General features: G+C 44.1%; 1 protein-coding gene across 1 annotated transcript in view; it reads right to left on the bottom strand.

Annotated features, from left to right (window-relative positions):
• LOC112864152 (acyl-coenzyme A oxidase-like protein) overlaps positions 1-15,271 on the bottom strand; it is a 94,450-nt gene that overhangs the window by 77,025 nt on the left and 2,154 nt on the right. The window contains 1 exon segment of the mRNA XM_086700553.1: positions 3,601-3,697. Coding sequence (XP_086556679.1) covers positions 3,601-3,697 — 97 coding nt within the window.

The raw sequence follows: 15,271 nt of genomic DNA, 5'->3' as shown, positions 1-15,271 counted from the left end.
AGGGTCTTGGGTACCCCCAGGGGTCCTCAGACCATACTTCCAGAGCCACGGGTTTAAATAATAATGACGCTGCCATGCCCAACACCCATGTGGGTCATGGGGATGAGGACAAGCAGAACTCGGGATGAGAGAGAAGATGTTGGGGTGGGGGAGGCAACGCAGGCATGGAATGGGTACTCCGTTATTCAAATATCTGCCCTCACTCCTCACTCCTGTTAGCCAGGAACAGCTTGATCCCAACTGTCTTCCTCCTGGGGAAAGGAAACATTGGGACAGAGCATTCCTATAAGTCAGCCCTGAAACATGACTGGCAGAGACCAAATGCTGAATGGGAACAATTTGGGGTAGACAGCAGAGTCCTGGGAAAGAAGGATAAGAGAGCGGTACTCAAGCCAGGATACACACTGGACCACTTGGGAAATTTAAATACTGATTGATTGAGTGAAAGCCTGGACGGCAGGAGTTTGGAAAGTTCCCCCAGACAATTCTAATGTGCGGCCAGGGATAAGAACGGCCAGGTTTAAGTGGGCTCAAAAAGCAGACCAGCTGGGTTCAAATCTGTGTTCCACTCATTACATATACAACTTAGTAGATGTATAACCTCGGGCCAACTACCCGTCTTCAATTTACTCATCTGTAAACTGGAAACACCATTATGGATGTTGTGGATATTAAGTGAGATCATCCATTTAAAGTTCTTGGTGCTGTGACTGGCATTAAATACGTACTCAGTAAGTCTGAGCTGTCATTATTGGGTATGGTGATTTTGGTGCAGGCCATCAGCCTCAGTCGAGCCCAGTTTCAGTGTTCCCATAAAGTAGATCTCCCGCCTAGGTCCTCTGTCTCCCCAGCTCTGGAAATACAGGGAGTCGGTGGCTTCCCCCACCCAGGATTTCCACAGGGGAAGAAGAGGACAGTTGGCTTAGGGCCACAAATGTGGCATCACCAGAAACAGGCACGTGAGAAGTCAGCGAGGTGCAACGATGTTCACACTGCGTGTGCTCACACACATGTGCGTATAACTCTGTAGTCAGACTCGGATATTGTTTTTTCCTTTTGAAATCATTAGGACATCTCAAATCTACTGCAGATGGCAGAGGGGAAAACACAGAGTGGAAACATTTTAATGGCTTATTCTTGGCCGGTGGCCTGTCCATAGAGACCTGGAACGAATGAGACTCACTCCTCATTTGTCCTCAAGAACATCATCATTACACATTCCACACAGCATTCTGCCTTGGAGCTCATCGGATCATCCACAAAAGTTAACAGCAACACGAAACGGGGGCCAGGGAAGGATGGAAAGACCTGGAAAGCTCTCTGAACAGGCAGTATAGCCATGACTCAATATTTTTATTAAGAGGCAGAATGAATCATGTAACACTCCTTCTAGAATTACTGGACGTGGACAGCTCCTCCAGCTGTTTACAGGGCAGAATCTGAGAGCCTTCAAAAATAGATGTGCCGCTGAGTTTCGTGACATCCACCCAAAGAGATGAGCCTGCTGTGCTGATGACCGACTAGTTTAATTTCCTTCAGGTTCATTGGCTTTTGCGAATTCGCGCAGAGAAAAGCGCCAAATGGGCTGAAATAAGTCACAGAAATGAACCGGAGGGATTGTCTGGGACCAATCCTGTGGCTCCTGGAGGAATAAACCTAATCAACCCGGACAGGGTTGTCCAGGCTGCCCAAGACCACGGAAGGAGCCACTGAAACAGCAAGATAATTGGATCCAGGGATCAACAGCTTCGGCAGGAGCAAGATTACACAGGCTAATCCTTCAGACTCAGTAGGATGAGCGGCAATTAGTAAACTTCATTAAGGGATCAACTGTCACATCCGGTCTTGAATACTGACACTGAGTGAGGCTATAGACATATTGGACTGATTAAGAGGAGACTGACCACGTGTCAAGATTTCACCTTCCATCTAGCCCCATGCCAGATGCACTGGAGACCAGACTCTCACTCATACAGTGGCTGAAATTGAAGAGGGTTGGGGTCTTTTGCTTTTTGTCTTTTTTCTTTGCCGGTTGTATTCACAGCTCTGAACGTATGCTCAACTGAGAGGCAGTTTACTAGCTTAAAACCCACTTTGCCAAACTGCTTGGTATGAAATGATTTTTCAGGCTTTGCAAGCATGCTTCCCTCTGTTATGTGGGCATTTTCTTTCCAAATGCTGTCCTTTTAAGTGTGCCCTTGTCACCTCGGAGGTGGCTACAGTACTCCCACAGGGGGTGCCAAAGCTCTACCTTTTGACCAGATGATCCTGGGTCTGTCCTTGCTCAGGACAGCCAACCACAGGGGGTGGCAGGGTGGTGATCTATTCACCTCAGGTCCCCCACTGGCTCTGATCCACATTTCACAGAAACAAGCCTTCGATGGCCTCCAGAATGGGGAAGACCTCCACCCCCTCAGTCCTCAGACTCCCCTCCACAGCTTGCACTGGGCAGGAAAGAGCCAGGCTCACTGCAGGATAGGTTCCTGAAGCTTATTCCTCATTCAAGCCCCTTTCCTAGGGTCTCACCAGGAGTTTTGTTTTGTTTTGTTTTGTTTGTTTTGTTTTGTTTAATGAAAGTGTTAGGTTTAAGGAAGCTATGGAGTTGAATGAAATGGATGGAAATCAATTTTTTTTAAGTTTATTTTTTGAGAGATAGTGCAAGCAGGGGGGAGGGGCAGAGAGAGAGGGAGACCAAGGATCCGAAGTGGGATCTTGCACAGCCAGTAGAGAGCCCCACTTGGGGCTCAAACTCATGAACCGTGAGATCACGACCTGAGCCGAAGTCAGATCCTTAACCAACTGAGCCACCCAGGCGCCCCTGGAAATCAGTTTAAACTCGGCTAAAACATACAGCTCCTAATGTTCACTTTACGAAGGAGTTCTCTAATCACATATTCTTTATTTCTTTCTTTCTTTTTAATGAGGCTAAATTGACTAAAATAATTTCACTGAGTTTAGAATGGCAATGTTTAGACAAACAAGACTCATATATTTTGGACAAGTCTAACTGCTTTAAAAGTCTATCAAATTAGTTCATTGCATTTCTCAGATATTTGAATTTATGCCCCAAATTACATTTCTTTTGCAAACAAATATGTCATTACTTCTGCTGAGTCCCCAATTCCCTAGACTGTGATCTTCAGAGACGTGAATGTGTGGGCCAAGGGAAGGAGATCAATTAGGTTACGGGGGAGTGGGGCAGGAAAAAAAGGCTGAAAGGGCACCTGGGTGGCTCAGTTGTTTACATGTCTGACTTCCACTCAGGTCATGATTTCATGGATCGTGAATTCATGCCCGCACTGGGCTCTGTGCTGACAGCATGGAGCCTGCTTCGGATTTGCTGTCTCCCTCTCTCTCTGCCCCTTCCCACTCCCACTCTCTCTCTCTCTCAAAAATAAATTAAAAAACATTAAAGAAAGAAAGAAAAAAGGGGCTGAAGAAGGCATTTCCCCATACCAGTGACAGTTTTCCCTGGGACAAAATAAACGTCCTTCCACAAGTCACAGAAGTAAACAACAAAAATAAAAATATTTTTCTTTCTCTTTCTGTCTCTCTGTCTCACTCATATACACATCACAGCAAAATAACAATGAAACATACCTGTTCCTGAATTGCACGTTTTAACAGAGGTAGACCCATGACAAACTGCACACTCTGAAATGTCAAAGCTCCCGTTTCATCCAGACTTAAATCATACCTGTGAAGAACAGATACAAAACGAGTGTTAAGGCACTGACTTGGTGACTCTGAGTAGAGCCTTTGGACCAAGGGATGTGACAGAGCAGACAGCTTTGTTACACCTCTTCCCTCTCTTACGTGATACTGCAGGTCAAAGGAGGCCAGCTATGTGTGTAACACAGACCATGTGTTCAATATAGTGGGGTACAAATGGAATGAAAGACAGAAGGATTTCCTGACAGGGTGACTTTAAAACAAGACTCCAGCATCCCCTCTTCAGGTGCAAAAGATTTTCATGTATCCAAAATGACTCAAGAGCAGCTACTAGGGAGAGGGGGGGAGAAGAGAGTGACCTGTGTGGTACAAGGGGTGGACTGTACTGGCCATGAGGACTGTCACTTAGAGTTTCCTTCAAGAGAACCCAGAGTCAGGAGCAGTTTCCAAACAAGCTCCAGCTGCCATACCTTGGAATTAATAGTGGCATTCACCCTAGGCTACTTTCCTCTTGCCTGCTCCTAGCTATGATTGAGTAGGGTAACGTTCTAGATCAAGGCCATTATTGCCCAACAGGCAACTTATGTCAGGAGACCCCCCTCTGACACTGGCCCACTGAGACTTTCTTATAACTGCACTGTGCCCTTCTCTCTCATTCCACAGTGTCAGCCCTGCCTGCACACACTCTGAAGCTTCTCTCCACCTCCTCCAGCTCCCTTACATTATCTTTCACAGACCCCAGCCCCTCCCATAAGTCACCCACTCATCTAGTCCCATCCTGGCATTTGCTTCTCAACAAACCTAAACTGACACAGAGGGGGAGATTCCACTCTTCCATCTAAAATGTTTAAATGCAAAGCATAACCTGAGCCTGAAAGAAACCTCATTCAGGTTTGACCCTTGGCTCTGTGTGACCAACATCAAGTGACCTGGCTTCCTAGTACCTCCATCCTCTCATCTGGAAGATGGGAATGATAATTGCACATAACTCAGAGGATTGTCACCTCAAATGCTTATCCCAGTTCCCAGTGCTTGCGTATATATAGTAAGTGCTCAATAGTATTAACCTCCATTCATACCCTTAGTTACCACCCCACCCCCCCCCCCAAACTCTGTTAGATCCATTTTTACAGTCTCAGCACCCAACCCAAGGCTGGCCACACTATGCTCCATTAAACTTATTTTCTTCCTATAGTTTCATGACCAGATCCTGGAGACAGCGTTCCCATGTATGTCCCCAAAGGCATGCCAAATACATATACTATCCCTATATAAAGTTCATTCCTAACAAGAAATACAAACTGAATGGGTGCAGGGTCCAAGTCTTGAACTGTCTAGCCCTCTGGACCAGCACAGTGTCTCACATTTCCTAAATACCTGCTGGTTGATTGCCTCAGACAAAACAAGAACCAATCTGATTATCTTGACTTTCTCCCATCCATTCAGCTGGCAGGTAACAAAAAATTCAAGGGGACCCACCATTCATCCTGGAATGTAAAATAAATGCCAACACTCACCCCCCCCCCCAGAATGCCAGATGGACACAGAAACTCCCCAACAGAAGAATCTTCTCTTTTTCTTTTTACGAGTCAGCTAGCAGACCTGATCTGAGAACCACTAGTGGGGATTTCAGTATACGCATTACTGCATTCAATCAACATTTTCCCTCAGGAGAACAGAAAACAAAAATTCCATTTTCAATGAAACTAGGAGTCAGGGAAAAAATCTCCAGATACTCACATAGAGGTAAAACCTGCTAATGCATCTGAATTGATGCAGGATTTGGGCAGGAGGAGGTGGAAAGGAGAACCACAGAAAGAGATATCACAGCACAAGGGCCAAATGGTGGCAAATCTTAAAACACACTGGCAAAAATTCACTTCCTAATGTTAAGATGTACACACTGAGATGTATAACTTGGAGCTTTAATCTGGAAGAGCAAGATAAGGATGGCAATGAGCTAGCAGGTAAGAAGGCTCGCTGGTCCCTGAGCCAGGTTTAGGGTCAGGGCGGTGAGCAGAATCACAGGGACAGGCCATGTTTTAAAGAAGCAGTCTATCTCTGTGGCAGCAAGGAAGGGAAAAGGTTCTATGTTATGAAAAGGGACTACCCTGAACCACCACCCCAACTTCTCCTGCTCCCCAACCCTGAAACCTCTTAGAATAACCAGGCCAGGGGTACCTGGGTGGTTGGTTAAGCGTCTGACTCTTGATTTCAGCTCAGGTCATGATCTCATGGTTTTGTGGGTTTGAGCCCATCGGGCTCTGCGCACTGACCATGTGGGGCCTGCTTGGGATTCTCCCTCTCTCCCTCTCTCCCTCTCTCTCTGCCCCTCCCCTACTCGTGTTCTCTCTGTCTCTCTCAAAATAAATAAATAAACTTTAAAAAAGATAAAAGCAAAGCAAAGAGCAAAAATGAACTACTGGGACCTCATCAAAATAAAAAGCTTCTACACAGTGAAGGAAACAATGAACAAAACTAAAAGGCAACCGACAGAATGGGAGAAGATATTTGCAAATGACATGTCAGATAAAGGGTTAGTATCCAAAATCTATAAAGAACTTATCAAACTCAACACCCAAAAAACAAATAATCCAGTGAAGAAATGGGCTAAAGACATGAATAGACACTTCTCCAAGAAGACATCCAGATGGCCAACCGACACATGAAAAAATGCTCAACATCACTCATCATCAGGGGAATACAAATCAAAACGACAATGAGATACCACCTCACACCTATCAGAATGGCTAACATTAACAACTCAGGCAACAATAGATGTTGGCAAGGATGCAGAGAAAGAGGATCTCTTTTGCATTGTTGGTGGCAATGCAAGCTGGTGCAGCCACTCTAGAAAACAGTATGGAGGGTCCTCAAAAAACTAAAAATAGAACTACCCTACGACCCAGCAATTGCACTACTAGGCATTTATCCATGGGATACAGGTGTGCTGTTTCAAAGGGACACATGCACCCCCATGTTTTAAAAATAAAAAAAAAAAGAGGCAGAGTCTACTTCCTCACCCCTTGAATCTGGGCTTGGCCACGTGATTTGCTTTGGTCATTAAGATATTGGTAGACTTGAGAAAAGCAAAGACTTGGGGCGCCTGGGTGGCTCAGTCAGTTAGGCACACGACTTCAGCTCAGGTCCTGATCTCATGGTTTGTGAGTTCGAGCCCCACGTCGGGCTCTGTGCTAAGAGCTCAGAGTCTGGAGCCTGCTTTGGATTCTGTCTCATTCTCTCTCTGCCCCTCCCCCACTTGTGCTCTGTCTCTCTCTGTCTCTCAAAAACAAAGAAAATTTTTAAAAAAGAAAAGTCTTAAAAAAGAGCTACTCCATTTCTCTTCCTCCCTTGCTCCTGTGCAATCCCATGGGAATATGCTTGAGCTAATCTAAGAACATACCTGGGCTAACTTGCCATGTGGAGGCAAGGTATAAACTGAGAGACATGTGAGGAAGAGCCAGGTTGTCTCATCCAAGGCCATTCTAGATCAGCTTACCTCCAGCAACCCCCAAACTGGAAGAGCCTAGGTAGCTTAGCCAGTTAAGCATATGACTCTTGACTGTGGCTCAGGTCATGATTTCACGATTGGTGAGACCAAGCCCCTCAGTGAGGTCCACACTAACAGTAAGGAGCCTGATCGGGATTCTCTCTCTCCCTCTCTCTCTCTCTGCCCGTCCCCAGCTTGCATGTACTCTCTTTCTGTCTCTCTCAAAATAAATGAATAAAAACTTAAAAAAAAAAAAAAGAAAACTGATAAACGTGACTACATAATAACAAAAACTTTTGTATGGCAAAACACTGTAAGAATAGTCCAAAGACAAAGGACAAAATGCAACAAGATATTTATTACTGATGTCATTGCAAAGGGCCAGTCTCCCTAATTAAAGGGCTCCTATATAACTCATTAAAAACAGACCAACAAGTAGGCAAAGTATTTGAACAGATGGCCCACAGAATAAGGAATACAAATGACACAAATATATTTTTAACTCTCTGCTGTCATATGCAATACAAGTTAACTACACTGAAATATCCATTTTTACCTATGATGTGAACAAATCTGGACAGTCTGGTAGCACCCTGTGTTGATAAGGTTATGGAGACCAGATGCCCTTATGTGCTAGCCTAGGGGAGGCAGGGAGAGAAGTATAAATCGGTACGATTTATATGTACAGCAATTAGACATTATTTATCAAAACTACAAGTGTACCCACTTTTTGACTCAGCAATTCCCCTTCCGGAAACTTATCCTTTGGATTTCGTTACACATGTGAGGAGTAAGTTATAGAATCACATAAGCTATGGATCCTCTTTTTTAATAAACTCCAGTATTTATTCATTATAAACTCTGTAATCAAAGAAGAAGAAGAAGAAGAAGAGAGAAGAGAAGAGAAGAGAAGAGAAGAGAAGAGAAGAGAAGAGAAAAGAAAAGAAAAGAAAAGAAAAGAAAAGAAAAGAAAAGAAAAGAAAAGAAAAGAAAAATGTGGATCAAGTGACCTTTCAAACTACAAAGACCACACAGTAAAGTCTATGGGAATGCCATGAAGTGGGTCACACAGACAAGATTCTAAAACAGAAGTATTGGCTATTTTCTTCCCATTTCCATTCCAGTCACTTTTTGATAAAATGGTTGTTATTCATCTATTTTAAAATTTTGGGAGCACCTGGGTGGCTCAGACGTTGTGGGGCATCCAAACTCTTGATTTCCACTCAGGTCATGATCTCAGCATGTGAGACAGAGCCCCGCGCCGGGCTCCAAGCTGGGTGGGGAGCCTGCTGAAGAGTCTCTCCCTCTCCCTTTGCTCCTTCCCCACAACTTCTCCCTTTGCCTGCCTGCCTCTGTCTCTCTCTCTCTCTCTCTCTCTCTCTCTCTCTGTCTCAAAAATTTTTCTTAATTCACATCTATTCTCGCATTATGTTAAGCTTCCTGGGGCACCTGAGTGGCTTAGTCAGTTGAGCGTCCGACTTAGGCTCAGGTCATGATCTCACAGTTCGTGAGTTCAAGCCCCACATCAGGCTCTGTGCTGACAGCTCAGAGCCTGAAGCCTGCTTCACATTCTGTGTCTCCCTCTCTCTCTGCCCCTCCCCTGCTCACGCTCTGTCTCTCTCTCTGTCAAAAATAAATAAACATAAAAAAAAATTAAGCTGCCTGCTCGTACTGACAGTAAGCATCTCATAGCAGTCAAGTTTTAGTAATGATTTTGTGTCAGTCTGTGCAGAAAAATAAAACATACTGCAAGGTCAAGTGAGGATGGTTCGTGCACAGATACTACACACACTGGCCAAAGCACCTGACAAATTATTAAAAACTGTAAAATAAACTCAAGAAAACCGGGTGACTCTTAAATAGTTCCCAACTATTAAAACCTAAGTTGAAGAAATTCTGTATTCAAAAAAGAAAAATGTGGATCAAGAGACATTAAAGAACATTCCTCAATAGAGACAAGTTAGACATTTCAGTGAGAGGTCTACCCCATTCCCCTGCACACCCTCACTCCCAAAACGCACTACCAGAGGTGTGTATAATGTTACACGGGCCGAAACACCAATTCAGCAGCACAACATTGCGAGCATCTAAAAGAGGAGTGATTGAGTGAAGGACAGTGCATCCGTATAATGAGATTGTTACAGAAAAAGGAAGATCTCTCTACGTGCCAACATAAGGAAATTGCCAAGATAAGTTTTAGAAAAAACACATTTTTTTCAACATTTTTTTTTTCAGAGACAGAGACAGAGCACGAGCAGGGGAGGGGCAGAGGGAGAGGGAGACACAGAATCCGAAGCGGGCTCCAGGCTCCGCGCTGTCAGCACAGAGTCCAACATGGGGCTCAAACCCATGAACGCAAGATGATGACCCGAGCTGAAGTCAGATGCTCAACAGACTGAGCCACCCAGACGCCCCATCAAGATATGTTTTAAATGAAAAAAGCAAGGTGCAAACGAGTGAATATATTACTTTTACTGTTAAAAAGCGGGGGGGGGAGGGAGGGAGAAGACTACATATTTGCTTGCATGTACATTGTTGCTATTGTCATTCTCTTCAAGGACACACAGAAACTGTTAACAGTGTTGACCGTTTGTGTATGTGGGGTGGAAATGGGGGAAACTTGGCAAATGGCAAATAGCACTCTACCTTTTTATGTCTTCTGACTTTTCAATCACATTGAGATGTATTTTTAAAAAACACATTTAAAAAATATTTTAGGGGTGCCTGGGTGGCTCAGTTGGTTGAGCGTCCGACTCTTGATTTTGGCTCAGGCCATCATTTCATGGTCCGTGAGTTCAAGCCCCACACTGGGCTCCATGCTGACAGTTTGGAACTTGCTTGGGATTCCCCCCCCCCGTCTCTCTGCCCCTCCCCTGTGCTCTCTTTCTCTCAAAAAACAAAACAAAACAAAACAAAAGAAACGGGGGGGAAGGAGGCAAAGATAAAAGGTTTCTCTAAATGTGTATTAATTTTTTAAATTGTGCACTTAAAATGACCACTAGATGGCGATTGCTCTTCATTTGAACTGCCACCACGAGGCATTTAGGCAAGAAAGAAATTAAAGGAGGATGAAGAAGTCTGGGAAACTGCCTGAAACCTTGAGTATCTGACTATCTTAATAAAAATACCTAGATTCCTAACACTTTTCAATAAAAAAAAGTAACCACCTCGGCAATGGAAAAAAACGGGATTTTAAGAATACCGCCCACCCTGAAACTCTCCAGATTCCTACACAACATGAGTAACTGTGCGTTTTCAGTCTTTAAATATCAATCTCCACACCTAACAATTTTCATAGGCCACACCTCAGATGCTCTTTGTAGAACAATGGGGCATAAATCACCCACCAGAATTATTTTTCGGTATTTCAACATACATAATTTCTCTGTCGTCTTCAATCCGTAAGATACGAAGATACGGCAAATATTATTCTCCATGCCTCAGACTGCGGACAGAGGCCCTGTGGAATTAAGAGCCTTGGCAGGCCCTGTGGATGGTGTGGGTGTCAGGATTAGGAGCCGTGGGACACCATGAGGACAGCTGTGGGGGTACACAGAGGGCCCAGCTCTGCCCCTGGCAGTTCCACCATCACCTGACTTATCTACTGGTGTTCTGTGTAGGATTTCGCTTGGAAGGAAGACGGTGCCATTACTAAGAACAAGCTTGAAAACCTCTGCCCCAGCATGTGCCACCAGCAAGAACTGAAACGAGGTACTAATGTCATCTTCCCTCGGAGAGGCGGGGGGTTTAGACACCCAGCAGAAGTCAGATACCTGTCTAGGAAGTCTCACGTGTGCAATCAAGAGCAAACTACAAGGTACAAAGTAAATAAATAAATACAGAAATACAGAAATAAGCATAAACGCCTATTAGAATGGCTAAAATAAATAACACTGACTGTATCGAGTGTTGAGGAGGATGTCGAGCATCTGGACCTCTCCTTTGCTGGCGGTGGGAATAAGAAATGGTACAGCCACTCTGGAAGAGGCTGACGGTGTCTCATGAAGTTAAATGGAACTCAGCAATCCCATAGCAGGTATTTACCCAAGAGAAATGAAATCCGTTGTTTACACAAACACTTATACACGAATGTTCGCAGCCACTTGCCGATTGCCCCAAACTAGAAACAGTCCAAATGTCCCCCAAGGGGGGACTAAAGTGTGGTACATCTGTACAATGTGGTATTGAGCAAAAAAAGGAGTGAACCACTGGTACACGCGACAACTTGAATGGATCTCAAAGGCATTGTGTCGAGTGAAAAAAAAAATGTCACGTACTATAGGATTCCAATTTTATAACATTCGCAAAAGGACAAATTATAGTGCTGAAGAATAGATCGGTGGCTGTCAGGGGAGAGAGTTACAGGGAGAATCTGACTCTAGAGGAGAAACAGAGGGGGGGGCGCCTGGGTGGCTCAGTCGGTTGAACACCTGACTTCGACTCAGGTTGTGACCTTGAGGGGTTTGTGGGTGTGAGCCCCACGTCGGGTTTGCTGCTGTCAGTGAGGAGCCCACTTCGGATTCTCTGTTCCCTTCTCTCTCTGCCCCGCCCCCACTTGTGTTCTCTCTCTCTCTTTCTCTCTCAAAAATAAACAAACATTTTTTTTTTTTTTTAATTAAAGGAGGGATGCCTGGGTGGCTTAGTTGGTTAAGCATCCAACTGTTGGTTTGGGCTCAGGTCATGATCTCACGGTTCGTGGGACGGAGCCCCAGGTCGGGCTCTGCACTGAAAGCGTGGAACCTGCTTGGGATTGTCTCTCTCCCTCTCTCTCTCTGCCCTTCCTCTGCTCATGCTCTTTCTCTCTCAAAATAAATAAATAAACATTCTTTTATTTTTTTTTTCAACGTTTATTTATTTTTGGGACAGAGAGAGACAGAGCATGAACGGGGGAGGGGCAGAGAGAGAGGGAGACACAGAATCGGAAACAGGCTCCAGGCTCTGAGCCATCAGCCCAGAGCCTGACGCGGGGCTCGAACTCACGGACCGCGAGATCGTGACCTGGCTGAAGTCGGACGCTTAACCGACTGCGCCACCCAGGCGCCCCAAACATTCTTTTAAAAAAGAAAAATTATGGGGGTGCCTGGGTGGCTCAGTCGGTTGAGCGTCTGACTTCAGCCCAGGTCATGATCTCACGGTTCGTGAGTTCGAGCCCCGCGTCGGGCTCTGTGCTGACAGCTCAGAGCCTGGAGCCTGCTTCCAATTCTGTGTCTCCCTCTCCCTCTCTGTCCCTCTCCCCATCAGGCTCTGTCTCTTTCTCTCAAAAATAAATAAACGTTAAAAAAAATTTTTTTAAGAAAAAAAAGAAAAATTACAAAAGAAGATGGACAAATTATAAAAGAAGATATACAAATGGCCAATAAGCACACGAGAAAGTGCTCAACAACACTGGTCACCACGGAAATGGAAATTAAAACCGTAATGAGATACCACTATACATCCGCCTGAATGGCTAGAAAAAAATAATAATAAAGCAAAATAAAATGCTAACAAGGATGTGGGGCCACTGAACTCATACTTTGTTGTGAAGATATATAATGATACAATCATTTTGGGAAAAGGCCTGTTAACCTCTCATAAAATTAAACATGTATCTACCCTATGGCTTAACAATTACACTCCTGGATATTTACCCAAAAGAAACAAAATGCTCACAAAATTCTTGTAGAAGAACGTTCAGATCAGCTTTATTCATAACAGTCCCAAACTGGAAACAGCCCAAGTATCCATCACTAAGAGAACAGAGAAATAAACTGTGATTTATTATAAACTGTGATTTATTATATAAACTGTGATCCCATGGAATGGGATACTGCTTAGCAATAAAAATATACTACTGATACACATGCATGACGTGTATTAACCTAGAAAACATTATGCTGAGCTCTCTCGAATCACTTGTTCTGCAGGAAGCCAGCTGCCATGATGTGAGGACACTCAAGTCGCTTTATGGAGAGTCCCACACGGGGAGAAATTGAGGCCTCCTGCCAACAGTCATGTGGGTGGACCATCTTGAGAGTGGATCTTCCAGCCCCAGTCAAACCTTCATAGGACTTCAGACCTGAAGTCCTACGTGCAACCTCATGACAGACCCAGAGCCACCCAGCTAAGACGCTCTGAAATCCCCACCCACAGGAACCGGGTGAGATAATACATATTACCTTTTATGATGCTAAGTTTTGAGGTCATTTGTGACATCAATAGATAAATAATACACATGGCATTGTCATACACACACACACACACACACACACACACACACACACAACTGACGGGCAGGAACTAATATCTTATTTTTAAAACACTTTAACAATATGTAATACACCAAGAATAAGACATGAGTCATAAAATGATAGCCTAATGAATTATCGCAAAGAAAACGCACCTATATAATCCTCATCCGCGTCAAAGAAAATCACACTATGTCACCAGCACACAGAATCTCGTCTCAGTCATTACTCCCTCTCTCCTGCCCACTGCTAGCTGCGCTCTTGACCTGTAACTCCATCAATTATTTTTGACTGCTTCTGAATATTACAGAAATGAGATTAGACTCTATGTATTCTTTTGTGTCTCATTTCTTTTGCTCCACATGGCTAGTGAGATTTATCTTTGGTATCTACCGCAGCTGCGGCTCATTCATTTTCACTGCTGCACAGGATTACGTTGAATTAATATACCACCAAAAATATGCTGAGTGAACATATCGTGTGACTCCACTTACATCAAACTCTAAAACAGACAAAATTAAAATATAGTAGGGGCGGGGGGATCCACAACAGTGGTTACCTCTGGGAAGATAAAAGCAAGGATTGAGTGGAAAGGGCATGAGGGAACTTTCTGGGGTGATAGTAACGTTCAATATTTTGATAGAGGTTTGAGTTACATAGGCGTATGCAGGTGTCGAAACTCTGCGAGTGGACATTTAAGATTTTTGCATTGCATTGCATTTTAAGCAAAACACGACAAAACAAACACCTGAACACATTTTGAAGTCTCGTTCATGATATGCACACTGAATTATCTGGGGGGAGGGGGGACTTTGAAATGCATCCCAAGAGTGAATTATGGTGGATAGAGGGAGGTATAAATGAACAAACATGTAATATAGCAAATACAATAATATGTTCATGGTAGGATCTAGGTGGTGAGTATATGGAACTCAGTGTTAAAGTCTTTCAATTCCGTTATATGTTTAAATTTTTTAAATATAAAACTGGAAGAAAGTAGATGACCGGAAAGGGGAATTATGGTAGGGCATCATTTCCTTATGTAAAAATGAGACCTTCAAGGACAGATCTTGGTTTCTAAAAACTATTCTCAAATAAAAGGAACACGGGCTCGCTGGAGAAACGGGCAGAGAAAATACAAGATGAGCCCGGAACATCTTGCGGTATTAGAAAGTAAAGAAGTCCTTCAAAAAAAAGTCCCCAAGGATGGAGGCGTGTCAAGGGGACACAGGAGACGACTGAAAGAGCCCCCTGGGGTCAACGCTGGAACGATGAGGACAACAAAATGAATGACGTCCTACTGGACTGTGACACAGTCATAAAATAAATCTGCAGGAGTCCATACTGATACAAATAGTTAAAATAAATAAATACATAGGGAAAAGAGATGAATAGCCTGAAATAATTTGTGTAGCTACCTCCCCCTCTAGCAGGTGGGGCTTCACCTGTCTCCACACCACTACTACTGTCCCATGAGCGTCGGCTGTGCTTAACGACCTGCTTGCAGAGGGGAACTGTCATTTTACAATGAAAAGATCTGATAAACACTACCCCGCCCGGGGTTTCAAGGTTAACATCGCCACTGATGTTGATAGTACGTACCCTGTTATGACTGACGAGAAGGGTACTTGCCCTCATACTCTTCCCAAAAGCCCATAACCTCCATCTAGACATGAGAAAAACATCAGACAGACCAAACTGAGGGTATTCAACACAATACACGACCAAAGCTTTTCAAAAGTGTCGAGGTCAAGAAAAGCACAGGAAGACTGAGGATCTGTCACAGGTCAGAGGACCTTAAAGAGACATGACCACAAAACACAATGTGGCATCTTGGATGGGAGCCTGGAACGGAAATAAGACACTGGTGGAAAAAGTGAGA

Source organism: Puma concolor, chromosome A3 (assembly GCF_028749965.1).
Source record: "Puma concolor isolate L17-30 chromosome A3, mPumCon1.1.hap2, whole genome shotgun sequence".
Taxonomy (NCBI): domain Eukaryota; kingdom Metazoa; phylum Chordata; class Mammalia; order Carnivora; family Felidae; genus Puma; species Puma concolor.
The sequence above is the reverse complement of the archived record's forward strand: the minus strand, read 5'-3'. Positions and strand labels throughout refer to the sequence as shown.